The following is a 25,064-nucleotide window of genomic DNA, read 5'->3' as shown; positions in this document are numbered from 1 at the left end:
TCCTTGCTGTCCACCCCGACATTCCATGCCATGGGAGGAGCAGAGGCTGAGGCCGCACACAGCACGAGGGGGCTCAGGCAATGCAGGGGGAGAAGCCACACAGGGCGGACGTGCAAGGCAGGCACCCGGTCCCCCCCAGCTCTGGGCAGAGCTGCCTGAAAACTCTCAGTGCCAAGCAGCAGCCAAAGAGGTGACGCCAGACAGCAGGGACCATTAGGAAAAGCCGCTGGGTGGGAGTTTGTTTGAATTTTTCTTAAACCTAATCACCACTCTTGACAAACTTATTTTTATTCATTAACATCCTTGGGTTTATGTAACTTCCTTCTTAAAGGTTTAATACTACCGCGGTGAAAGTTTTACTGTTAAAAACAATACAGAAACCATCACGTACATCCCTCGAGTGCTGCACACAGTTCTCCTTAGCCTCAAAGCACAACCAGCCAGGCTGAAATGGCACGCAGGGTTGGCAAGAGCCTACACGGACCAGGACAGGCCGCCGGAGCTAGGGTGCCATGTGGCCCATGCAGATCCTGACCCAGGAAGGGGAGCAGCAAGTCCCCCTCATCTGTGAGGCAGCCATGGAGGAGCTTCATGGGTCATTGTTGAGGCAGAGTCCATGTAGGCTGTGCCCCAGGACACTGTGGATGCCAGAAGCGGAATGGGGTCCAAAACGGATCCAGCAGGCTCCTGGAGGATGTGCCCAGCTGCATAGGTGCAACTCACCCAGTCCATGCCACGTTGCGTGGTGGCAGCGTGGAGATTCACATTGCCTCAACGACCACCACTGGCTTTCCCTGCCAGGGTACCACTGCCACAGGACCTGCCCTGTCCCCACGTCCTTGTGCCAGCCCCAGGCAGCACCAGCATTATGGCTCTGAGGGACCCTGCCCTGGCTACATGCTACCATGTCAGATGTGGGCAGGAGCTGCCTTGGACCCCAACACCTGCTATGTTAGGCCCCACTCTTCTTCCTCAGTGCAGGATAAACCACGGGTCACCTCATTCGATGGTAACGCTGAATCCTTTGCACATCTTGCCCTCTAGCTGTTTGCCTGAAGCTTTCAATAACCCTTGATTTTGTGTTAAACCCATGCCAGGGGTGCCCCCGAGCATGCTGGTGCCCAACTCGCCCTTAGGGTTTCCACCAGTGTGCGCTGCTCCAGGGTACAGCTTGCACGGAGCAGCACAGGATGCGCTTGGCAGCCAGCCCCAGCCCCCCCGCAGCACAGGCAGGAAAGGGGAGAGGAAAAGCCCCAGGGACACTGCTTAGGGCACGCAGAAGCGAGGGCTGGGGCTGCCCCCCACACCTGGGCACAGACCTGACTGAGCGGGGAAAGCAGGAAACAGCAGCACCCACAGCCACCTCAATGAGGGCCACCAGTCCCCGACAAACCCCAGGATGTTCCCCGTAAGAGATAGGCCCCCAGGCCAGCCTGTCCCCATGCTGGGTGAATGAGTCTTGGTGGGGTGTTTGCTGGGTGGGAACGCCCATGGGCTGCCTGCCCACCGCTGCCCTAACCTTACATCAGCCCAGTGAGGGAGAAGGAAAGCCACAGGACAGTGAGCCAGACACTCGGACTGGGGTGAGAACAAGATGGGCATGGTAAACAGGGAGACGTACCAGCACCACACCATGGTGTAGAGGAGAAGGGCAGTTCCCTCCAAGGTCTCCCAGTACCCCCCTGAGCTCCAGCACACGGGTAACCCCCAGCAGCTTGCTCCTGACCTGCTGGTTGCCCATCTCCAGCATCACACCACAGGCAGCCCCTTGGCTGCTGCAGGAGTTGGTGCTGGGGACAAGCCCTGGGCCACCACAGGATGCCCTCCTCCAGTCTGGGTGGGTGCCCATGGGGAAGAGCCCTGCCTGCAGCTGCTAGAAAGCAGACAGGATTGCTCACACTGCCAGCTCCTGCATCTGACCACCAGGTTTTATTGAGCAGGGCAAGGCTGGGATGTGGCTGTGAGTATGAGGAGCCCTGGCAACCCAAATTCCCTCCCCTTCCCCACCAGGCAAGCTCCCTGGCTCCCTCATGGGCTAACCTGTGCCAAGGCTGGGACAGACACAGCCTTGCAGCCTTGCCTGCCCCAGGTTTCCTTCCTCCCCAGCTGCAGGGCGCTGGCAGAACACAGCAGTTTTGCAGCTGCAGCCCTCCGAGCTGCCTCCACTCGCCCCCCACATCATGCTGTCCCCAGCCAGCTCCAGCAGCACATCCACCAGCTCCGCTCCTCATTGCCCCCAGGACGCCATCAAACACCAACACGCTGCTTGAGCTCCTCATCTTCAGCCCCAGGCCTGGTCATGGGTCCTCTTGTCCTGCTGCCGCCGATGGTGCAGACAGGGCAAGGGAGTCCTCGGTTCCAGGCTGCGTTCCCACCAGGGCCAAGCAAGAGTCCAGTCAGCTCTCCCCTGCCGGAGTCCTGTTCCCCACCACTGCTTGGAGGGGCACAGCTCCACAAGCCCCCCATGCTGGGGGGAAACACAGCTGGCTCAAACCCAGGCAGCAGGAGCGAGGCCAGGGGCAGAGCGGAGGCTACCTGCGTGGCGTGCCACATCTGCAAAGAGAGCATGGCACAGAGTGAGCACCACCGGGACTGGGGGGGACACTACGACCCCCAGGCTAACCTGCTTTGCCCCAGGTCCCCCCTCTCTGCCTGGCCCCTCCAGCACCGAACCGCAGGGGTAGGGACCACAGGCAACCTCTTCACAGGGAGGAGGGCAATGGGGCTGTAGGTGCTAGCTGAACGCCGAACAGCAGGCTTCAGCCAAAACGGGGCAATGCAACAGGGAAGTGCCAGCCACAGGCACGATACCCTAAAAGTGTCCACAGGAGTCCAGCCTGCCCTGTTACAGCAAGCTGTTTGAGAGCTAAACATAAAGAGGGAAAGGGTAGAGTAACCCAAACAACAACCAGCCAAGGACGTCAGGAAGGACAGAGCAGGCAGCAAGATGAGGCTGAAAGTGGAAATTCATGGATCCAGAAAACCCTGGGACTGCACTATCCCCTCTGCCCTGCTTTCTCCTGTTCTGCTCTGCACAAACCTCTCGCTGCTCACAGTGTCAGTAAAGACCTAAAGGCTTAATGAAGCTGCTCATCCCAAAGAAATAAACCCAGAAGACACCACCCATACCTGCCCCTGCTCACTTACAGTTCACAGTCTTTACGTCTCTTCTTGTCTTGTCTTCTCTTACCTCGGCCCTTGGACCTCCTCCTTTGAAAGAAAAGCACCACAAGAGAGGCTGATGTGTGGGAGATGAGACCCACAATCCCAGCCGGTAACGCCAGCCCTGACATCACTTACCTTCCCAACCTCATCAGGTCCTGCCGGGGCCTGCAGGGTGGGAAAAGGACAGGGTGAAGTGGTTACTCGGGCAATGGTGTCTCTTGAGCTGCTGGAGGTGGTTTATTGAGATGCCCCAGTGTACAGCACAATCTACCTGTTACTATTCATGCTTAAAACAGACCCAATACAACCTCTCCACATTATCAACTCCTCAGCCAGGAGCTGACTGCAGTAGGCAGAGAGAAGGCAGAGACAGCAAAGGGGCAGGGGATGGTCAGCTTTGGTGACTCCCCTGGGGATGTGACATTTTGCCCATGAGGACAGGAAGCACAGGTTCAGTTTCAGGTGCTCTCAGTGACAGCTTTCATAGCTCAGCTGGTTAAACAAGATGCAACGTCCTGAGTAACATGTGGGATTTGCTGCAACATCTCAGTAGTGGTTCTCAGACAACAGCCATGACATACTTGGCTTAAGCATCCCCTATAGGGGCCAAGGCTGGGACATTCACCACGCCTACGCTATACTTCAAAGGTGTGCAAGGCAACTTAGGGAGAAGCCGAAAGGTGCTGCAGAAGCAAGAAGTTTACACAGATTCAAAGGCAACCTGCACAAGTGCTCACAGGAGATCCCCTGGGAGTTACCCTAGGTAGGAAAACCACAACAGGCTCAGGAAATTCCCTGCATGGAAAATAGCTGGAAGCGGAGGGGGGAGAATTAACACGTGCTTCTTCCCGCTCCCCCTTCTGCATCCACCGAGAGATACTCCAGAGACGGCACAGAGCTGGATGGGCCTTGGGTCTGTTCCAGCACCGCCTCTCTTACAACTGCAGGGGAATACCGACTCAGGCTCTTCTTCCAGGCAAGCATCACATCTAACGGTTGCCCAGCAGGACACTCAGTCCCCAGTTTTCGCAATACTAAATCAGCCAGGGATCATGATGGAGAGCAAACGCCAGGACCCCCCATGCAGACAGTGCTGGAGAGGCTCTGTGGTGGGGACCAGCTGCGGGCAGCACCGGAGCTGCTCCCCACTCCCACAGCGCTGCAGCCCCCAGGCAGAGACCCCATCCTGCCCAAGCTCTCACCACTTCTGGGACACAGCGAGCACCCCGAGAGGTTAGCTATATGCCACGAGTCTGCGGCAGATTGGTGCTGTGCATCCATCCCAGGCCAGCACTGTGTATCCATGCCAGGCTGGCGCTGCACGTTTTAAGCTTTCATTTGTTGGCCTGGATGTAAACCACAGCTCCCCAGCCCTGGATGGGGCAGCCTCCCTTAAATGGAGGCCCAAGGCCCAGTCCTTCAGCTTTCTCTTTGGGCCACAGTCACACTCAGGTATACGAAGCCATGGAGCTCCCTGCTGAGCCACCATCTTGGGCATGCTGTCCCACACCAAACACCTGCCTCAGAGGCACCAGTCTTGCTCCGTTACGCACAGGCAACTCTTCTAGCCAGAGGAGCACACGCCAGGCATGCCAAGGCAGCTGCAGGGATGGGGGGCACAGATATCCCTGCTCACAGAGCCGGGGTGCCGCAGCAGCTCCAGCCCTGCAGACAGTGCGTGGTTCGTGACCTGGCCGCACAATGCTACGCACCCCCGTGGCTGCCAGGAGCAGGCTGCAGAGGCACAGTGCAGCCTGCAGCTGAGCAAGGTCCATAAGCACCGGCAAACCCCAGCGCAGAGACAGTGAGGGTGTCCCAGCATGGCTGGGGTGCCCCCAGAGCATCCTTGTCCCACACGCAGGGCGAGCTGGCAGGGTCCCTCTTGCTGGAGGGGCACAGGGTTGCAAAATGAGCCCGGGGGTCCCTACCTGCACTCGCACTGCTTGTGCTCGGTGAACGCCATCTCCACGTAGGGTGCCTCCCCATTTGGCTTTATCTTCAGGAGCTGAAAGAGGAGCAAAGGTTACTTCCCAGCTGGCTGCAGGAGGGGGCTGGAAGGGCTCCGGCGGCACTGCCTCGCCACCCCAGCCTCTCGGGCAGATGCGTGTCTAACCTGTTCCTCGGGACCTCCAGCAGCGGAGACTCCACCTCCGCATGCAGGCAGCACCGGCCAGGTCTGGCCACCCCGGCAGCTTGGGAGGCTCTGCTAGTACCGCCCCATGTCTTCAGGGCTGTAATTTAAGTCCCGTGGTCTTGGGATTTCCCAGCCTTATAGGAGATTTTTCTGTCTCTGCCTTTGTGGAGAGCTTTCACGTATTTGACCACTTTGCACATCTCCCTTCTCTGATGGAGATATCCCCCTAGACCCCTTTCCCACAGCACCGAGCCTGGAGTCAGTACCATGGTGCTACTCCAGCCCAGGGGTGCAGGATTTCCCCTGTGACGTGTCAGTCCACAACCCAGCCTGGAGTTCGGGTGGGACATCCAGGGGCTTCACAGGGTATGTTCATCATTGGTGTGATCCACACTAGCCCGCGCAGAAGTGCCTGGCATTGCCACCCCGCACACGGCAGAGGGATCCCTCCTGTTGAGGGAGACCTGTGCTTGGGGAATTGCCTCCCATTCACGTCAGGCTCTTGCTCCACCTCAGTCAAGATTTTCTGGAGACTCCCACCTTGCCTTCCAACACACTTTCAACTCCCAAGGGACCAAAATCACTGGTGATTTATTGCAGGCACTCTCTAGCCCATCACCCATGGCAAAGCAGAGCTTTTCCCTTCTCCCTGCAGCAGCAGCGGGTTGATTACAGCAGCACAGCACAAGGGCTGCAGTGTGAGGACAACGGCTGCCTGGCGCATGGGGAAGACCTGACTGGCGGCTTGTTCGCAGTCTGGGATCTCCCACGCTGCTTCACAGAGCTTCCACAGTGGCAACTGGAAATGCGGCTGGCACAGCCCTTCACGCTCACCATGCCCCCAGCACACATTCACTGTCAGTACCATCGCAGGCATCTCCTGACACACAAGAGCCTCGCTTCTCCCCATGATTCAGGGGCAGCGCCTGCTTTGCCCCAGCAAACAGTCACAGGCAACTGGGACACCCCCAGCCCCAGCGCAGGAGAGGGGAGGTCTGGAAAGGTGACAGCAGTCAGCAAGATGGACCACATAGAGAGGAGGGGGCAGGGAAGCAGGGAGCGAGGCCAGTACCACCAGAGGTGTCGCCTGGACTCAGGGACAAGCCCAAAGAGCAGGCAGAGGGACCCTCCTGCTTTGGCATGCATTTGAGCAGTTGTGAGTAAGCCCGCTCCCCTGTTAGCCGTACTGCTACGATGTCTGAAGAATGTGAAGCTGCAAGTTCACCCTCCCGGCGCTTGGCGAGGAGCCCACTACCTCCCCAGCACAGCCACAGCCCCACAGCAGCAGCACTTACCTGCATGGTGACCGTGCTTGTCTCCACGGGGACGCAGCGGAGACCCTCGTCCCCACAGCAGCCTCCGCAGCGCTGCAGGGAGACGCAGGAGGGTCTGAAAATGTACTCCACCTCGTTGGGGAACTCGGTAATGACGTCCACCAGCTGCTCCAGAGGCCGGCAGAAACTACGATTCCAGATCTCCCGAAAGGTCAGGACTGCAAGAAAGCGGGGTGGGGGCTATAAGGAGGCACCCCGGAGAGGCTGAGCCCAGCCGACCCACTGCCGGGGCAGGTGCAGCAGCCGCCGTGGGGTCCTGCATCCATCACGGAGGCACAGGGATGCAGAGGACCCCCTTGTGCCCCCAGTAAGCCCATCAGCGCACCGGTGCGGGGGCTCAAACAGTCACCACATCCACCCCGATGGGCTCGTCCTCCGCCTGCCCGCCAGCCCCTCTCCTGCTCGGGCACCCCGCCTCCCCCCGCAGCCCGCCGCGGCGGGGCTCCCCCGGCTCCCCCGCCCTCCCTCGGCGGGCGCAGAAGCCCAGCCCCGCGAGCGCAGCAGACAACCGTCCCCTCGGGTTTCCCACCGGGGCGAGCAGAGGGGAGCCGAAGGGGAGTACTCCTGCCCGGGACCCCGCAGCCCGGCATCGGAGGGGCGGCAAGCCGGGGCCAGGGCTGCGCTCCGCTCCGGCCCGCGGCGGTGCCCGGTGCCGCAAGCGCCCGGGGCGGGCCGGGGGGAACAGGCTGCTCCGAGCCCCAGCACAGCTCCCCGCCGCCCGCCCCCGCCGCGGCATCGCCACGGGACTCCGGGGAGGATAACGGCCCGGGGGGTACCAAGTTCCCCCCCGGGCCCTGCGCGCAGCCCTCCCCGGGCTGCCGCCCCCTCCCAGCCGGGGCACCGGCGGCCGCCCGCTGCCAACTCACCGGGCGGCTCCGCGCTGGCTGTCCCCCGCGCCTCCGGGGCCTGCAGGGAGGGAAAGGCGGGCGCTGGCGGGGGCGGCACGGGGGGACCCGCCGCCGTGCCCCTCGCCACCCAGCGCCGGGAGGAGCTGCCCCGGCCGCCACCGCCACCCCGGGCGGCGGCACCGGCGGGGCCGGGCTGCCCCCGCTCCGACCCCCCTCCCGCCCCCCGGTTCTCACCGGGGCGGGCGGCGCCCCCAGCGCCCCGGCCACCAGCAGCCGCAGGAAGGCGCCGAGCAGCCGCATCGCCGCTCCCGCCGCCCCGGCACGGACTCGGCGCCGCCGCTACCGCCCCGCCGCCCCGGGCATGCCGCCCCGCCGGGCCCCCGGCCCCGCCGTGCCGCCTCCGCCGCCGCCGGGCCATGGGAGCGCGCCCCGCTCCGCCGCCGTATTTCACCGCCGCCGCCCCGCCCCGCCCCCGCCCGCCCCGGCCCCGCCGCGGGGCGGGAGCAGGTGCCCGGCCCCGGCGGCCGCGGGGACGGTCGGTGCCCCCGGGCGCGGCGGAGCCCCCCGCCTCCAGCTACCGGCACCGGCCGTTTCCCCGTCGGGCTGCCCCGGGGCTTCTAGGGACCGGCCCGTGCAGAGCGGGAGCGGGAAGCACCGGGGCTGTGTCGGGGCTCCTGGGCTCGTTGGGCTCCCCCGGGTCCTGTCCACCTCTCCCAGGGCCACCCCGTGCCGGCCCGGCCGCCCCGTGCCCACCCAGAAGCCCCTTTCCCATCCATCCACCCCGTTCCCCTGCTGTTGCCCTGTCCTCACCCGGGCACCCCAGGCCTGTCCACCCACCCTGTTTCCCTCAAGCTGTACCACACCTGCCCAGCCAGCCCTTGCCGCCGGAGCCCTGGCAGGGGTTTCCAGACCCCTCAGCCTCAGGGACAGCATTCCGCTCCTGTCCGCCATGGGGAGGGGGTCCCGCCAGCTTGGGAAGGAAGGGGGCACAGTGGTTCCCTGGAGCAGGTCTGGGGCCAAACCCTGCCGCCAAGGGCAAACCCAAAGGAGATCTGTGGCCTTTTCTGTTCTATTTTTAAGGCCCAGAGGCCAGGGAAGCTGGAGCCATGGGAGGTGGGAAGGGAAGAGATGCCAGCAGGCAACACGATCCCCCGTGGGCCACAGGTCCCAGGGAAATAACGGGCTCTGTGTCCCTGCCAGGGTTCACGTTTCTGTCCTCCTGGGAGGGCAGGGAGGCTGCTCCAGGGCTTCCCTGCCCACCTCTGTGTGAGGTCCGTCCCTGCCGCATGAGCATGCTGGTGGCTTGTCCGCAGTCCCGTGGGGTCTGTCCCCAGGGGATGTGGGACATGCCAGCTGCCTGTCCCCCGCCCCGCCGGACCATGCAGGCGGCAGTGGCTCAGGCGGCAGCGGGAGCTGGTCTCTGGCTGGAGCTGCCAGCCATTGGTACCGCTGAGTGTTCGAGAAAGCTGCTGGAGCGGGGCCTGGCAAATTAGCAGGGAGATGCTGCAGAGATAAGCGCACAGAAATCCCGGCCCCCGGGTGCACTGCAGTTCATCACTCAGCAGGACAGCACGGCAGCTGCCGGGGGCTGCCATGGCGGCGTTCGGTGCCTGTTCACTCTCTCACCCCTAGCAGGGCAGCGAGGAGCCGGTACCATCCCCACTGTGATGGCTGGAGCATGCCCGTGCTCTCCCTCTGCTACCCCACAGACCCTCCAGGGCCAAGGGGACCCCCCCACCTCCCCAGGGATGGTTTTGAGATGAGTGGTGAAGGGAGTGTTTCCTCCCACTGGAGAGGCCGGACCAGAGGCTGCCCTGAGCAGCAGCTGCTGCCAACTTGCTGGACAGACAGAATCCTGTTATTGCAAAGACCGTGACCACACGGGGCCTCACGCCTGTCCTTGCAGGAAGGTCCCTCAGGGCCACCTCTCAGACACAAGGCCCAGCCTCTGGCGCTGGAGCAAAGGGCTCTCCCCCAGGAGCCGTGTGGCTGGGGAGACCAGCCCTTAATTGCCGAGTGCAATCCTGTTCCTGGTCCGAAGTTATTTCCTCAGAGGCCTTGGGCAGAGTTTACATTCCTGGGATGAGCATCCCCTTTCTAGGCGGCATGGAGCAGAGACAGGAGCAGAGAAATAATATTTGGACACTGGTAACCTGTGACCAGCAACATCCTCCTGCAAATGGGACATCCAGCTGGCTGGGGCCATGGCCGCTCACTTTCCCCTCTGCTGTGCTCCTTCCCCCGGGGGCCAAGCCTACCCTTCCCCAGCTGCAGGACAGGGCTGGAGGTCGATGCTATAAATGCACCAGCGTGTACCTCGCACCGCCTCCCACTGGGCTCTGGGGAGCAGAGTTACGCACTTTGGGAACAAGGGACAGAGGAGGCTCAAGGGATCGGCCTGGGACATAAGGCAAATAGAGTCATTTCCTTAAAGGGCAGATGCCTCGCCCGCGGTGAGCCCCATGCGACAGCCCCCGGGCTGAGAGCATCGCCTGGAATATGCCACGGCCTGCCTATGCCACCTCCTTGCCTCGCTCACACCGCTGCGGAGGAAGGCGGGTGGGGAATGATGGTGCATCCCTGTTGCGGGTGAGCCCTGGCAGTCCGGCAGGGATGGCCAGCCCCAGCACCCGGCTGCAAGCACGCTGTGGGGCAGCCCTGCTGTGGAACGGGCTCACCTCCATGCCTCTTACACCTTCTGGGTGACGGGCAAGAGCAGGGGCCTGGCTGCCCGTGAGCACTGAAGGAGACCAGCACAGGCAGCCGCTCTCCCCTGTGAACCCCCACCCTGCTCACCACAGGAGAGGTCCCTCTAAGTCCCCTTTTCCATAAAACAGTCCTATATGAGCATCAAAATCCCCTCATGCGCATCTTCTCCCCTGCAAAATCCCATCTTCGGCATCTCGGATGAAAACAGCCCAACAAAAACTCGTCCCTGTGTCACTCTTAATCCAACTGTAGCCAGGACCTCCTGTGTCACCGCTGAAGCCCTTGGAGAACACGCCTGAAATCCTCAGGGCATTATTTTTGTGCTGCTGCTCTTTAGGACACCAGAATCAGCCTCATCAGGGCTGGAGGCTTCCGCTGGGGGAAGTGCCAAACCCCCCGTGCTCCAGCGCCTGGCACAGCCACCCCCTCGGGCTGCTGCTGCCGCTCCTGCCCAGTGGGCAAGAGCCCCCCCAGCAGCTACCTACATCCTGCGCTGTGATGGGACTCCCAAGGTCAAAGCAGCACAAAGACGTAAGGCGCTGGGCTCCTCATGCCCACCCTTCATCCCAGGGAGCCCATGGTGCGCCCTCAGTGTTTCGTTCGATTGCTTTCCCCAGCCCTGTGATCTAGCTCTTAGACTCTCCTAAGCTCCCCTATCAGTGAGCATGGAGGACTTGGTTCACAGCTAACGCTGAGATAAACCAGCTCAATCTTCTGCAGGTTGTGTCTCTGCAGTGGGGACGGAAGGCAAAAAGGCAGAGGGCTGGAGACTGGCTGGTTGGAGCTGCATGTACCCGCATGTGAGAGTGGGAACGGGGATGGGCATGGTCTGGCAGGGGCTTCCCCAGCACCAGCGTCTCCGCATGGGGAAACCCAGGCCTCTCTGCCAGGAGGTTGTCGCTGATTTCTTCCGGGAAACACAGGGCTCTCCAGTGCCCTTGCAGGCAAGCGGGGGTGCACCAGTGGCCCCTGGATGGTCAGCATTGCTCCTCAAGGAAACAACCTGCAAACAACCCGCCTGGGCACCCGGGCCCTGAAGGACTCCCCAGAGCCATGCCGCAGCAGCTCCGACTCCGAGAGACGCTGGTGGCGGCACATCCCTCGCTCCTGGCAGCTGGTTCCCGTGGCGTCAGTGCCTCCTCCCAGCCCAGGTGCGCAGGGGGATGTGTTTGCGGAGGGGGAGGCTGACAATAGGGGGAAATGGGCCGTGCCGCGCACCCCGATGGTGGTGGCTCACGGCCCCGGCCGCTGCTGCCCGTGGCAGGCGGAAGCGTCTGGCCTTAGTCAGCCCCAGCTGCACGTGGCAGGAACTCTGCTGTTTGTTTTGGTTCCTCAGGAGGGGAGTTCGGCCCCCCTGGGGACCCACGGCCAAAATTGCAGGCACCTGAGGGCCCAGCCCCATGCCTGGGGAGAGCAGGGTCTGGCCCCCCTGGGTCACAAGCACTGGGGCGGGCCCAGGTCAGACACGAGTTTCGGAGGGGCACAGGACGGGCACCAGGGCTGCCCGAGAGTGCTCAAGGCAGGAGACCCGGGCGAGGGGAACCTGTGGCAAGCCTGGCTGCCGCTCCTAGGCACGGCTTAAATCCCCCATGGGAGCAGGGACAACGCCACCAAGGAGGAGGTCCCTGATATCACCAGACCGGAGCCCTGGGAAGCCATGGCCCTCAGCCAGCCAGTGCTCCAGGAACAGGTCGATGACTGGCAGACTCAGTGCAGCTCAGCTTAACGCTTTGTCTTTCAGCGTAAGCCTCGTTTAGCGCCGAGGCTGAGCCCGGGGTTGGGGACGGAGTCACCTTCCCACCGGGGCAAAGCTGTGGGCAGGTGGCAAAGCGATGCCAGCAGCAGACGGGAGGGTTAATGATGACCAGCCATCTCCTAGCCCAGCCATCAGTCAGCTGTGCCCGGTGGGGAGGTGACAGAGAGCACACTCGCCCGGCACAGCGCTCGGTGGCCGGCCAGCCGGGCAGCCCTGTGCAGCAGGGACTGGCCGGACCACGGGTGTTTGCAGGAGAGCACAGCCCTGGAGCAGGGCGAGGCACCGGAGAGCCAAACCGCAGCCCCAAGCATACGTGGGCACCTACAGGTAAGCGTTTTCGTCAGCAGCCTCCACAGGGCGTGCAGCTACTGCGCCAAAACAACAGCCCCTTGCACAGGAGGTGCCCAGAGTCTGGAGCAGGAAGCGGAGATGCAGCACCCGCAGCATGGCTCACCCTGCTCTGCCCGAGCTCCTCTCCTGAAGCCCTGGGTGGGAGCAGAGCCCCCAAACCCCAGAAACCCTGCGGGAATTTCTCTCCAGCAGCTGCAGAGCGCTGCGCTTGGGAAAGCCTGAACAGGCTGCAACCAGGACAGACTGGAGCAGCAGCATGTGCGTGACCCTCCACCACCGCCAGAGACGAAATACCCCAGACCGGCATGGGGTGGGAGCGACAGGGTATGGCAGCCCTGGGAGGGACGGGACTCTCCCAGCAGGAGCAGAGCAGCCCCTCTCCCCAGGAAAGAGACTGGGGTTACTTTTCTACCAGAGAACCGAGCATAGTCTGCACATCTATCGTGTTTCATCTCCCCTGGGAAAAGGGCAGCGAGCACTGCACAGAGAGGAGAAGCGCATGGGTGTGAATTGCCCACTGCTCAGCTGCTGCCCCTCGCCTCCCAGCTCGCCCAGCCCAGCCAGCCGGTGGGCAGGGGCTGCCAGGCGCTTTTCTCCCCTGCCAAAGTCGAACCCAATCCACGCCCAGCCCAGAGCTTCTGGCTGCTTATCATGTGGATGCAGTTCTCCTGCTTTTAGCTGTCATAATATTGACACAAAGCAAAATAATAGTGACGGCGAGACTCTGCCTGGCTCTGGAAGTCAAACAGGCGAGGAGATGGTGAGCAGCACGATCCGCTATTGTGTGGGACAGGACAGCAGCACGGGCTGCTTCCAAGCTCTGCTCCCCTGTATCACACCTGCTGATAAGGTCGGGGAGGGGGGGGGGCATGGGATGTGGGCAGAGAGGGGATGCAGGATCCATAGCACGCTCTCCCCATTGAGGAGCGAACGTGTGCATCGGCAGGGCTTCATCCCGGAGGCTTTCCCAGAACGTGGGTGGAGGAGTGGCTCATCTCTCCCTTTCCCTGAAACCTGGCAGCCGCTGAATAGCTGCCATCACCCGCAGCAGACAATGAGCAAAGCGAGCCCGGGGCCAGCTGCAGCGCCGGGAGCGCGTGAGCAGAGGAACTGCGGGGAGCTGGCCGGTGACCAGGAAGCAGCCCAGACTGCTGGTGTCACGGACCCCTCGGTGACCACAAAGCGGCCGGGCCGCGCTTTGTCTTGCCCCAAGGGCCTGGCTTCCTGCAGCCGCGCCAGGTTTGCTTGGGGGCTTCTCTGAAGCCATCCTGGAGGGACGGGCCCCCAGCATCACCTCCTCCCTGGCCCAGCCAGCCTGCCGCGTGCCCTCTGAGCAGCGACAGAGCCATGGCCAACACCTGCACAGTGCCACCGAGACTTCTGAGCCGCTTGTGCCTCTGGTGGCACCGAGCAAAGCCAACGCCTTTTCCGGGTATGAAGGCCCACCATACCGCTAGCGACGCTGGGGCCGGTACCTCCCGCCCAGCCCCGCACCGTGCTCCCTCGTCCCTCACTGGGGCTTGTTTTCCTACATGACACACAGTGACTTCCCACACTTCCCTCGCCTCTTCCTGACCAGCCTGGCCTTTGAACCGGCTGCCTCCAGCTGCCTGCATCCCGAGAGGAGACCTGGGGAACTGCCACAGATGAACAAGCCGACGAGTGAGGCTCCACATCCAGGGGAGGCATTTGGACACCAACTTCCCATGCCTCTCCTGGGGGCTGGGAAGGGCGAGGGGCAGCCCAGCCTGGGCTGCTTCCACGAGCCCTATAAAAACCCTCCCGCTTTCCAGCCTCGGTCTCTATTTTTAAGGCTCCAAAAAGCAGGGGGACACGAATGGAGAACTTGCTGGCAGGAGAGACGGTCCCTGGGCTGGATTCAGAACCGCCTACTCGTTTCCCGTACGGATCGCAGACTGCATCGGTACCGCAAGGGTCTGGCTATGGACTTGGCCTGCCTCTGGGTGCTGCGTTGATGTGAGGATGAGCCAGCAGCCATTTTCCAGGCAGAGACAGGCGCACGTACACGCGGGCTGCTGAGCAAGGAGCTGCATCAAATCCTTCGCTAACCTGAGGCACTGAATCCGTCCTGTTACTCCCCGTAGCAACCCCTGTCTGTTTCTCCTTGGCCACCCAGGCAGCTATGGCAGCCTTTCACTTTCCTGAGGATGACCAGTTTAGGGGACAGTTGTTTACCAGGGTCATCAGTGAAGACCAGCAGACCACGTGCCCTGGTACCTGCAGCGTCAGCCATGAATTTCAAGCATGCTAAAACTGCCAATGACTCAGGCAACGTGTGTGCGCCTCCAGACCCACAGAGATGAGCTTTCCAGCTATTGACGTACCTGCTTTTGATCACCAGCTGTTTGTTTGGGTTTTTTGTCTTCTTTCCCTGGAAGCTCGAGTTTTAAACATGCATTCAGCAGTCGGTTCAGCCTATCATTTCCACCCCCTTCACTTACTAAGTGACCTACTTTCTCCCCTGTAGCACGTAGAAAACACTGGTTTGGGCTCCCTCAGCCCTTCAGCAGATTCACTCCTGCCTCCTTACAGCTCTGCCTCCACATCTGTGGCTGTAAGAGCTTTGGGCTTCCATTGTCCCCTCCCTTTTTTTTTTTCTCAGGCCTTTGAGCATGGACTTTCCAAAGAGCAATCACATCACACCGAAGATGCCTTTGGTGCATCTTTCTCCTTAGACTGTGCTTTGTGTTCCCCCTGCTCCCACGCACCATGCCATCTGTAACTCAGTCACTTGTGCTCAGCAAGTGGCTTAGGCACGCAGCGATGACCCTACGCTGCTTCCTCCTGTGTCACCTATCCAGTCTTCACAGTCCGTGCTGTCCTGACAGCCTGCCCTGTTGTTCCTGCTGGGCCATGGCTCTGCTGGCTCTCGCCTGCTGGCTCCTTGCCTTCGCCTGCACTGAGCGCGAGCAGCTCGCTTTGCTTACCCGGGTGTTGCAGACGAGTCCAATTACTAGAGTTCAGCAAACTCTGATTTCCCTCCCTGGCATTTCATCCAGCCCACTTATCCGCCGAGAGTTTCTAATCCAAACAGCCTCCCAGCACACGATGTTCCAATGCTCCCAGGCTCTACCCAGCCTCTGGCCTGCCTTCTCCTCCCTCACATGAGCAGTTGGGGGATAACATTCAGCCCCCGGGGATGCAGAATTCACTGGGTGGAGAGCAAGCAGTGTCTCCAGCAGCTGTCCCTGAAGGTACAGAGCAGGACGCCATCCTGGGCAGGCTGGCAGCTCTCCGAGGAGATGAGCCAGATTTCAACTCCTCTGCAGGCCCAGAAAACGTGCTGCCTTGCTCAGCCAGCCAGCTCATCCCCTGCTCAGCTCTTTTGCCCACAGCACCAGCACCGTCTGCAGTTGTCTCAGCCTCCTCGCTTGCTCATGCACCAGCTGGGAAGCTGCAGCGACCAGCTCTGCCCCAGGGGACCTGGATACACCCGGGAAAGGAAGTGAAGGGAAGGAGGGTGTGCTGTGCAGGAGGCAGCTGCCTGCAGCCGTGGCAGGAGAGGGGGATCCTGCTTCGTAGCACCTGGCAGCTGTGGACCACCAGGTAAGTCTCCTTCCAGCTGCCCAGGGACATACACACGCACTCCCCACCACATTGCCTCTACCACAGTGGCCAGCACAGTCTGCAAGGCAGCAAGATTTTAGCCGAGTACACCAGGACCCCAACATGCGTCTTTCCAGCAGCCTTGCCCACTTAACTCATGCTCCCTGCGCTGCCCTCGCTGCCACTCCTCTTCCCCACTCCCTCCTTTTCAGTCCTCCTGGGCACTCTTTGCCTAACTTACTGGGTCCTGGCGGCAGCCGCTGGCTAATGACAACCAGATGTCTCGTAGCCACGGTCCCTCTGAGCAGCCAGAGCCAAGTGTTTGCCTTTCAGCTCTCCCGAGAGCCGCAAGTTCTGGCTCAGCTCAGCAACATGGGGCTAATAGCTCCCCAAATCCCCATTCAGAGGCTTTCATTCATGAAATACAAGGCAGCAGACCAAGCGCGGGACTCTGCCCTTCAAGGGACACCGGAATGCCGGCCGTCTTTGGCTGGCTGTGGCAGCAATGCCTGTCAGAAAGTGCTGTAGGAAGAGGGCAGGAACAGCACAAGCAGGGAAAAACCTCTGCAGCCCGGCACAACGCTGAGAAGAAACTGTCCCGCAATAGTTACTGGGACCGGAGCAGGGAATGTAAACAGCCCAGCATCCACAAGGAGGTCATAACCTCAGAGTCCAGTTTCCCTTCCTCTTCTCTCTCCTGCCTAATCTCCAAGAGCTATTCTGTTTACTAGCGAGATAAGTAAACAAACAAAGGAAAGCTCAAAAGCAATGATTGGGGGGGGTGGGGTGGGGAGCAATTCACTGTGTGCCCAGTCCCAGGGTGCACACATGGGATTGGTCTCTGCACGCCATGGCAGCCGGCACACAGGCACAGCCAGCGGCAGAGGCAGGCAGGCAGCCGATGGGCACGGGCAGCCCTCCCCTGCCTTGCCTGCAATGTAGCTGTGCAGAAGGGCAAAAGGGGGAACTGCATTACCCTGTGTATATGCGGAGCCAGGCAGGCCTTGCTCCAGGGAGCCTCCAATTTACGCAAGATGGAAGAAAACAGATCCCTAAAGCAGGGGAGAAAGGGGAGAGAAAGCAGCAGGGAACAAGGATGTGCCTGGTCAGTACAGTGGGGCCCAGCACAGTCAAGCCAACAGCAGGGCAAACCCTGTTACCCTCTACTGACTCTCTGCAGGGGCAAAGGACAAGACGAGCTCATTGAGGAGGGAAACTGACTTCCAGCCAGGGCAGCAGCACCCCCCAAGCACATCCAGGCAAACCTGGACATGTGGCCTTTTGCCAGACATTTGAGGGATGCAGTGAGCTTCCTTCCCCAGGCTGGCAGGCGCTCTGCCTTCCAGGCATACAGGGGCGCTTGGGGAAGTGGCAGGAAGAGAGAGAGGTGGAACGACTCTCAGCCCAGCCCAGGCTTTGGGTGAGAAATCACCTGCAATATGTCCTCCAGACCCAGCGCGCAAACTGTTGGTACCTTGCTGGGGACTCAACAGTCCCTGGATGGCAGCTGGCTGTAGGGCAAGTCTTAAAGAGAATCAGACAATCACAAAAAGGACACGACGAGCACCCAAGGCCCTACAGGCCCCTGCAGGAAGCACCCGCTGAGAGCTTCCAGCATAAACCAGTTTGCTTTGGGATCCTAATCTAAAACAGGACACAGAGCAGAGCCACGGAGTACAGCAGCGCCGCAACGAGAATTACACCGTGGCTCCTGCCTGCTCCCTGGACACAGAGCTCCAGGAACTAGACACAAAGGAGCTACATTCCTGCCTTATCCAGGGCCGGTTCTGGCTCTGCCAGCAAGAACAATTGGACTGCCAGGAACTGCGCCTTTCCCACCCCATTTGCTTTGGCTCTTTGCGTCTAGAACACCGCACGGTCCAAAGTAAATCCCTGCATATGGGCTCTCCCTGCTGCTCGGCACAGACGCCGCTCCCTCCCTCCTGCCCTGCAGCACAGACACTGCGTTCCCTCGCACAGGCCCTTCCTGACGCCGGCCCGCAGCATTCCCCTCCACAGAGGCGTCAAAGGCGGCGCGCAGGCCGGGCGCTCCCCCGCGAGGACGTAACCTCGCTTCCCCGTCCGTGCCAGCCCGGGGGACCCGGCCAGCACACGCCTCCCGAGCTGTGCCGCGGAGGGTCACGTCAGGCCCGGCGCCCACCTCAGGGGGCACCTCCCCAGGGACGGCGCCCGCGCCTCCCGCTCGCCCGGCTCCAACACCTTCACACCCCCACCAGGCCGCGGCCCCCGGCACCGCGGCCCGGCCACCGCCGCCCCTCCGCGCCCGGCCCGCCGCCGACCCACAAGCCCCCGCGCGGCGGGCAGCGCCCGGGGGGGTCAGGGGTCGCCGCCCGTCTCCCGGGTTACGAGACACGCCCCCCCGCCGCCGCCCCGCGCGGCCCCCGCCAGCCCTCGCGAGCCGCAGCCCACCCGCCGGCCGCACTTCTCATTGGCTGCACCGCCCCCGGGGGGGGTGGGAGCACTTTGGCGGCTTCCGCCAATGGGGAAGCGGAACGGCGGAAGCGGAAGCGCTGCCAGTGGCTGCGGAGCCCTGCCGGTCCGGAGCGCCGCCGCCATGCCGGGTGCCGCCGAGCGCGGCTCGGAGCTGTCGGAGCAGATCGAGGCCTTCGTGGCGCGGCTGCGGGGCGGCGGGGAGCGGCCGCGCTCCGAGGACACGGCGCGGCAGACACTGTCGCTGCTGCGGAAGATCATCGCGCACGGGCGATGGAGCCGGGCCGGTGAGGGCCGGGCGGCGGCGGGCAGGGCCCCGTGTGGCGGCGGGCGGACGCAGCGCTTCTCCCGGGCGCCTGCGCCTCCCCTGGCCCCGGGAGCAAGGCGGCGGCCGGGCCCGGCCGCGGGGGACGGGGGGCGCCCGGAGGCCGTCGGGCCGCGCTGCGGCAGGGCCCGGCTTCCCGGTCGCGGCCGGCGGGTGCGGAGGGAGCGGCGAGGCCGGGGCAGGCCCGGAGCAGTGCTGCTGATGCTGCGGCCCGGGGGAGCTGGGAGCTTCGCTAGCAGCTGCCGTGGGTTTGCGTTCCCGGTACTTGTGCTGCTGCACCTCGGCCCTTTAAAGCCCGCTGTGCTCACCGGTCGGTGTCGTGGCGTGAGGAGCTGCACGGGTCTCCCCCGCTCCAGCCGCCCGCTTTCCCCAGGGGCGTCAGTCCCGGCGTTGACCGTCCCAGCGGCAGACGGTACCCTCTGTCTCTAAACTTGCCACTTATGGTCTTCCATAAGTTTCGAGTCTGCGTTGCACCCAAGCGATCCATACTGCAGAAAATCTGGTGGAACCAGCTGCTCTGCAAGTGGCTTTCTGCTTGCATCGCTGCACTCGTTCTCCATGTCATGTTACTAGCACCAGAGCCAGCCTCTGGCCGTAGGGCTGTTGTGGGGTGGGTTCGCTCTGGGCAGCGATAACCAAGGCCCTCCCCTCTTTCAGGGGAGCTCATGGATCTGATCCGGACGGAGGGCCAGAGGATGACGGCAGCCCAGCCATCCGAGACGACCGTGGGCAACATGGTGCGGCGAGTGCTGAAGGTCATTCGGGAGGAGTATGGCAGGTGAAGCGCCCCTCTCTTGCTGTCTGTACCCCTCCTAGGAGCCCAGAACAGCCCTCCCACGCAGTGTGTTCTGCTGCTTCTGTGAGACCCCTTCAGTTTCTATCACCCCCTTTTCCTACCTCCCCTACGGAGGGATTCCGCGAGTTTAACACCAAAGGAAACCTGTCGTTTTCAGCGTAGCTGGTGACATTTCCTCTAGGGAAACTCCAGTTGGTGTATGTGTTGTGGGTGCATGAGAACAGTTTGTGCCCTGACCTCAGGCTGTTCTCTACTTGTGTTCCCAGGGGGGTCCATCCTGCTGAGGCAGTAGCCTTGAGCCTGCTTCTCATCTGTGGGCTGCAGCGTTTGCACGTGACTTAGGAAGACGCTTCCTGGCGGAGGTTCGGGTGCCTTTCTGCCAGAGGCAGCTAGGGAAGCTCTGTGGCGTGGTGTGGTGTGCCTCTGGCATGTGGTTTTCCTTCCTCTCTGTTCACGTCCAGGTGTGCTACGCTGTGGGGACGCCAGTCAGCCTGGCCATGCCCCTGTGCTCTCTCCCGAGGCTGAAGGGCTGCTTCTCTCCGCAGGCTTCACGGGCGCAGTGAGGAAAGCGACCAGCAAGAATCCCTGCACAAACTCCTGACTTCTGGAGGACTGAGCGAGGATTTCAGCACCCCTTATCCTCCCCTCAGAGCTAATGTTATTGAAGCTATTAATGAACTGCTAATAGAGCTAGGTACGGATGGGTCTGAACTGCCCCATGAGTGGAGCTTCTTATGGGATGGGACAGATGCTTCCCCCTCCTCTTAGGTGGAAAGAGAATAGCAAGGCTCTGGGAGGCTGAATCTGAAGGAACTAAGGAGCTGAAGTCCTGCTGTTCCCAGGACTTAGTTTAAGTCCTCTTTGGCTTACAGGGAGATGGGTGGAATGTTGCAGAGGGAACAGTATGGGAGGCTATTGGCCTGTGCTCTTGGTCTTCTGGGAAGTCTTGAGCTGAGTCCTCTGAAGAAGAGTATCAAAAATATGCCAAGGTTGGACTTAATCCCTATGCACATATAACCTGGCCCTTGTCACAAAGCACTGTGATATGTTTTTCTTTTTCTGCAACCTTATGACAGATGAGGCACCCAACACTCCTTCTGAGGCCCAGGTTGTCCTGCCTCTCTTCTACGTGGTTCTAGTGCTGTTGAACTGTAAAACCATTGAATTCTGTCACTAGTTGTTGTATGGGCATGGTGGTTATCTGGAGTAGTGCTGATACAATCTACTCCCCTCATGATGGAGTTTTCAATACAGGTTTTTCTATCTGTAGCTGGGGAGCACAGGGCATTTGGGGGCCAGCTTCTTGGTCCCTCCCCACTGGTAAAAAGAACAGGGAAAAAAGCTGCTCCTGCTTTACCAGTGCTCATAGCATCGCTTTAGTAAAAAATGACTTTGTTGGAGGACAGCCCTAGCAGCACAAGTGTTCCTTCTCCTGGCTGCTTTTCCACCCACGGCTTCCTTCTGTTACAGAGGGCACCACTGATAACATTGCTATGCAGGCGCTGGAGCACATCCACTCCAATGAGGTGATCATGACAATTGGCTACTCGCGCACTGTTGAGGCCTTCCTGAAGGAAGCTGCCCGCAAGCGGAAATTCCAGGTCATCGTGGCAGAGTGTGCGCCATTCTGCCAGGTGAGGCCCGGGCTGTCTGTCTGCTCCAGGCGCTGTGTTGTCCCGCGCGTTCTTGCTGAACTCTTGTCTCTGGAGGCAAGCTGAACATTACAGAAGTTCCTCTGCAGTGGAGAGATTGAAGACAGCTCGTTCTCCTACCCAGTGTCCTTCAGTTGGAGGGCTGTATTTGTGTTCTATCACTTGGTATTTTTGTGGTTCAGACAAGAATTGAGTGCTAATATCACTGCAACTGCATTGCAGGACCTGTGTCGCAGGGGACCAATTGGATTCTCCCTCTTTTTAGGGTCATGAAATGGCTGTCCGACTGTCTAAAGAGAACATTGAAACTACTGTCATGAGTGATGCAGCTATTTTTGCTGTCATGTCTCGAGTCAACAAGGTAAGGAGAGCTCTGCTGGAGGAAGGGAGTTCATAGCAGATTTCAAATCAGCTGCAGGTCCCAGCAGTGATGGATGTGTTTCTTCACTGAAAACTCAAAATGTTAATAGTCCCTATTTACAGCTGGGGTGGAGATTCAATATGGAACCCCAAGTCAGTGTGATGACTAACTGCATGGCGATAGGTTTTTCTGCCTTAGTGGCTAACAGGCAGAACAGTTACAAAAAAACAAGCCAGAAGAGCCTCAAAGGATTAACTTCATGGTTTTTTTAACAAGATGGAATAAACCCCCGTATTTCCAAAGGGGAGAAATTCCCCTTGTGTGGAACACAAGATGGGTGGTGAAGGGAATCGCCAAGGTGTGTCTTTTCAAACAGACCTGTTCTGTACTTTTATAGAGATGAAGACTTGGCACACCAAACCAAAAAAAAAAAAAGTACTTATAATAAAATCCAGCCACACCACTTCTTTTCTGTATATTTTAAGCTGCTTTACATTATTCCCGTTTTACAGCAAGGGAATTGTTGCAGCCAGCAGTCAAGTTACTTGTACAAAGCTTACTTTGCAGGCTTGTAGAACAACAGGGAACACAGCCCAGTTTCTGCTTGGTGTTCCCTGCAGTAGAAGATACATTTGTTCTCTGAAGTTCTCTGTGCTGGCCTCACCATGCTGGAGTCAACTCTTGTTAGAGAGGAACGTCTCGGTGCAGAGTCAGTGCCAGATGAAACAGGTCAGGCATCCAGCTGCCCTGTAACTCCAGCCTTTGGCTGGCTGGCTGTTCTGACAAACTCCTCCTCCAGCTCATCCGGCAGGGTCCAAGCCAGGAAGTGTTTCTTCCCCAGTTTGCCATGGAACATGCTATTTAATGCTGATTTGCCTTTTAAGGTCATCATTGGTACAAAGACAATCCTGGCCAATGGCGCCCTGATTGCTGTGAGTGGGACTCACACTCTGGCACTGGCAGCTAAACACCACTCCACTCCGCTCATTGTGTGTGCCCCCATGTTCAAGCTTTCACCGCAGGTAAGTACAGCAGCTCTTCAGGACTGCACCTGCTTTACATAGAGATGGGGGCTGATTTTATGCTTGTGGAAGTTTAGGGTGGAGAGCACCATCTGTCCCAAGGTGAGGTTGGTAAATGAGCTGTCTCCCCCATCGAGCGTTGTTACTTCAGATAGGAGATCCTCACCCAAATCTGTCACACCTCAGGATCTCCTTGAAGCACCCTCCTCTGCCACATGTGCTGAGTAAGCAGTGCATTGGGTATAAGGATGTAGACCACTGCCTATGAGAGACTGACATCGCTATACTTACTTTTCTTCAACCATAGTGGATTTCAATTTATATTGTTGAAAGATCCTGTATACTGACAGAGGTAGATGGAGATGCTCTAAACTGTTTCTTACACTGAGCACTTTTTCAGTATTGTCAGATGAAGTTGCAGACTGAGGAAGTCACTCTGCTCCAGTTCCCTAGGCTTTGCAGAAGGGCAGCCAGGTTATAGAAGATTCTAAAAGCTCTGAGGAAAAACCTTACACCTGTAGATGTTACAGAGGTTCTAGGCACAGGCACTATGTAATTATTGTAAACAGATGTAGTATCACCTGGCAAGTCATCTTCCTCTGCTTTAGTTCCTTCCAGCACCCAGGATCTGTTTTCACTAGGCTAATGAGGTAGTCTCTTTTTTTTTCCTGACCTTCCTGTACTCTTTCTCATTCAGTTCCCTAATGAAGAAGATTCATTCCACAAGTTTGTGTCACCACAGGAAGTGCTGCCATTCACAGAAGGTACTGGTTCTTCACACAGGCTGGTCAAGCTGGTTCAGGCTATAATTTAAACGTTTTTTTAGTGGCTCACATAAAATTTAAACATAAGACTATCCTGTAACCCAAGACAGAAAATCCTTTCCTATTGTCTTAAGCAGAAAAAAGTGCTGGGAACCATCCTAATTTATATGTAACTTTCTATTACAGAAAGGACATAAAAAGGATTTCCTTTGAACACTATCTTTGCGCTTTTGCTTTAGCTCTGAAATAGTCAGTGTTTTATTATAGGATTGTGATAATGGTGCCAGGCAGGTGGTGGTTTCCTGTGGGACAGATGCCCAACACCAAGGGCAGCTTCGTTTCCTTCCTACAACTCATGTTAACTTCTTGAAACTTTGTTATGTGATCAACTTGCTGAAATCCAGTATCTCTGCCATGGGCTTCCCACACAAGCACCATCTTCAGAAAGGTGTCAGCTCCCAAGCCCATTTTCAGATAGCAAAGTCTCTTTTCAAAGCCCTGTTTCTATGTGACAAAGACTTTTTAAATGACGATACCGGGTTTGGCATAGGTTTTTGATTTTGGCCTTCTGAGCTTTTCTTTAAATAACAACTTTGGCAGCATCAGGATTCTTGTATTCTAATTACATACTGGCAGGTTTTTTGGAAATTAGTAAATCTACATCAGAGGGGATCTGGGGTTTTTATCAGTAAAAACTACCAAAAGAGAGTGCTGCCATTCATCCAAGACTGCTGTATACCTGTAATTCAATGACATCAGTGAGGAAGTTGGAAAGTATTCAGGATGTTTCAGTATTGACTTCAGGGTAGCATGTGCATAGCCAGTTTCTTCAGGGGCTCAGGAAGATGTGCAGAAGGCTAAATGTACTTTGAGTTGCTTTGTCTAATATTGCTGCTGTTCATTTTACAGGGGAGATCCTGGCAAAGATCAATGTTCACTGCCCAGTGTTTGACTACGTCCCTCCAGAGCTCATTACTCTCTTCATTTCTAACATTGGGGGTAACGCACCTTCCTACATCTACCGCCTCATGAGTGAGCTCTACCATCCAGATGACTATGAACTCTAATGCAGTGAAGCACGTCACTCTCCAGCCTCTTCCTGTCTTTCTCTTTAGAAAGATACAACAGCTAATTAAAGGGTACGTTGCAAAGACAAATTGCCGTGGGGAATTTGCTCAGCAGTGTCTTTCCTACCCAAAAGCAACAGAAGGCAGAGCTTTGGTACAGGTTTTGATTTCTCTGCTGGGTTAGAAGCCACATGGAGCTGCTAACCCACTTTGATTTTGAAACAGCAAGGCATATGTGTAACTCTGGGACAGCTAAGCTATTAATTCAAAGTATGCTGCAATAAAGGCTGTTTACAGTGATCTCACTATTAAGCGTGTTTTCCATATACACTTATTTTGTTTCTTTAACTAGCAGGAGTTTTACCAGTGTAGTGAGTTGCCTGCACCTATAATGCAGTAGCAGGCTTTAAGGTGTGCTTTCACATATGAGTGTGATTGATAGGAATATATTGGCAGTTGTCTTCAAAATGGATTTCTTTGTTAGAGTTTTCTGACAATTTTTGGTGAGTTGCTGAAATACAAACCAGCTTTTTGGACAATGCTAGAACGAAAATTCCATCCTTGATGAAAGGCAGACCTTCAGAAGCCCCACCAGCTAGCTTGTTCACCACTGTGTCAGAAGGCAGAGCTCAAGCTCTTGCTTCACTTATTGTAGTCTGAGGGTCTTCTCCTGTACTAGTTGAGTGACTGTGATTATTCTTCTTGGGTGGACATCTTGTCTCATTTGGAAAGTTCTTGATTTTTGTGAGGGGCAGCATGGAA

General features: G+C 58.6%; 2 protein-coding genes across 3 annotated transcripts; one reads left to right on the top strand and one right to left on the bottom strand.

The window, feature by feature from the left end:
• Positions 1 to 284: 284 nt before the first annotated feature.
• Positions 285 to 7,878, bottom strand: PGF (placental growth factor). Its single transcript, XM_030005600.2, has 7 exons — positions 7,716 to 7,878; positions 7,500 to 7,539; positions 6,595 to 6,791; positions 5,094 to 5,170; positions 3,301 to 3,330; positions 3,148 to 3,210; positions 285 to 2,553 (listed from the first exon to the last, which is right to left on the bottom strand). The coding sequence occupies exons 1-7, from the start codon at positions 7,779 to 7,781 to the stop codon at positions 2,532 to 2,534; spliced, it is 495 nt and encodes a 164-aa protein (XP_029861460.1). The 5' UTR covers positions 7,782 to 7,878; the 3' UTR covers positions 285 to 2,531.
• Positions 7,879 to 18,391: 10,513 nt separating this feature from the next.
• On the top strand, positions 18,392 to 24,602 carry EIF2B2 (eukaryotic translation initiation factor 2B subunit beta). 2 transcript variants are annotated; one of them, XM_030036984.2, is made up of 8 exons: positions 18,394 to 18,602; positions 19,298 to 19,418; positions 19,982 to 20,130; positions 20,907 to 21,070; positions 21,354 to 21,449; positions 22,334 to 22,471; positions 23,169 to 23,235; positions 24,145 to 24,602. In XM_030036984.2, exons 1-8 carry the CDS (start codon positions 18,440 to 18,442, stop codon positions 24,300 to 24,302), a joined length of 1,056 nt encoding a protein of 351 aa, XP_029892844.1. In that variant the 5' UTR covers positions 18,394 to 18,439; the 3' UTR covers positions 24,303 to 24,602. The 2 variants fall into 2 exon arrangements, with proteins under 2 accessions (XP_029892853.1, XP_029892844.1); XM_030036993.2 differs by lacking the exons at positions 23,169 to 23,235; positions 24,145 to 24,602 and adding an exon at positions 22,592 to 23,153 and having other exon boundaries at positions 18,392 to 18,602; positions 22,334 to 22,561.
• The last annotated feature ends 462 nt before the right edge of the window (positions 24,603 to 25,064 follow it).

Source organism: Aquila chrysaetos, chromosome 2 (genome assembly GCF_900496995.4).
Source record: "Aquila chrysaetos chrysaetos chromosome 2, bAquChr1.4, whole genome shotgun sequence".
NCBI classification, from domain to species: domain Eukaryota; kingdom Metazoa; phylum Chordata; class Aves; order Accipitriformes; family Accipitridae; genus Aquila; species Aquila chrysaetos.
Note: the sequence above shows the minus strand (reverse complement) of the source record. Positions and strands in the feature narration are given on the sequence as shown.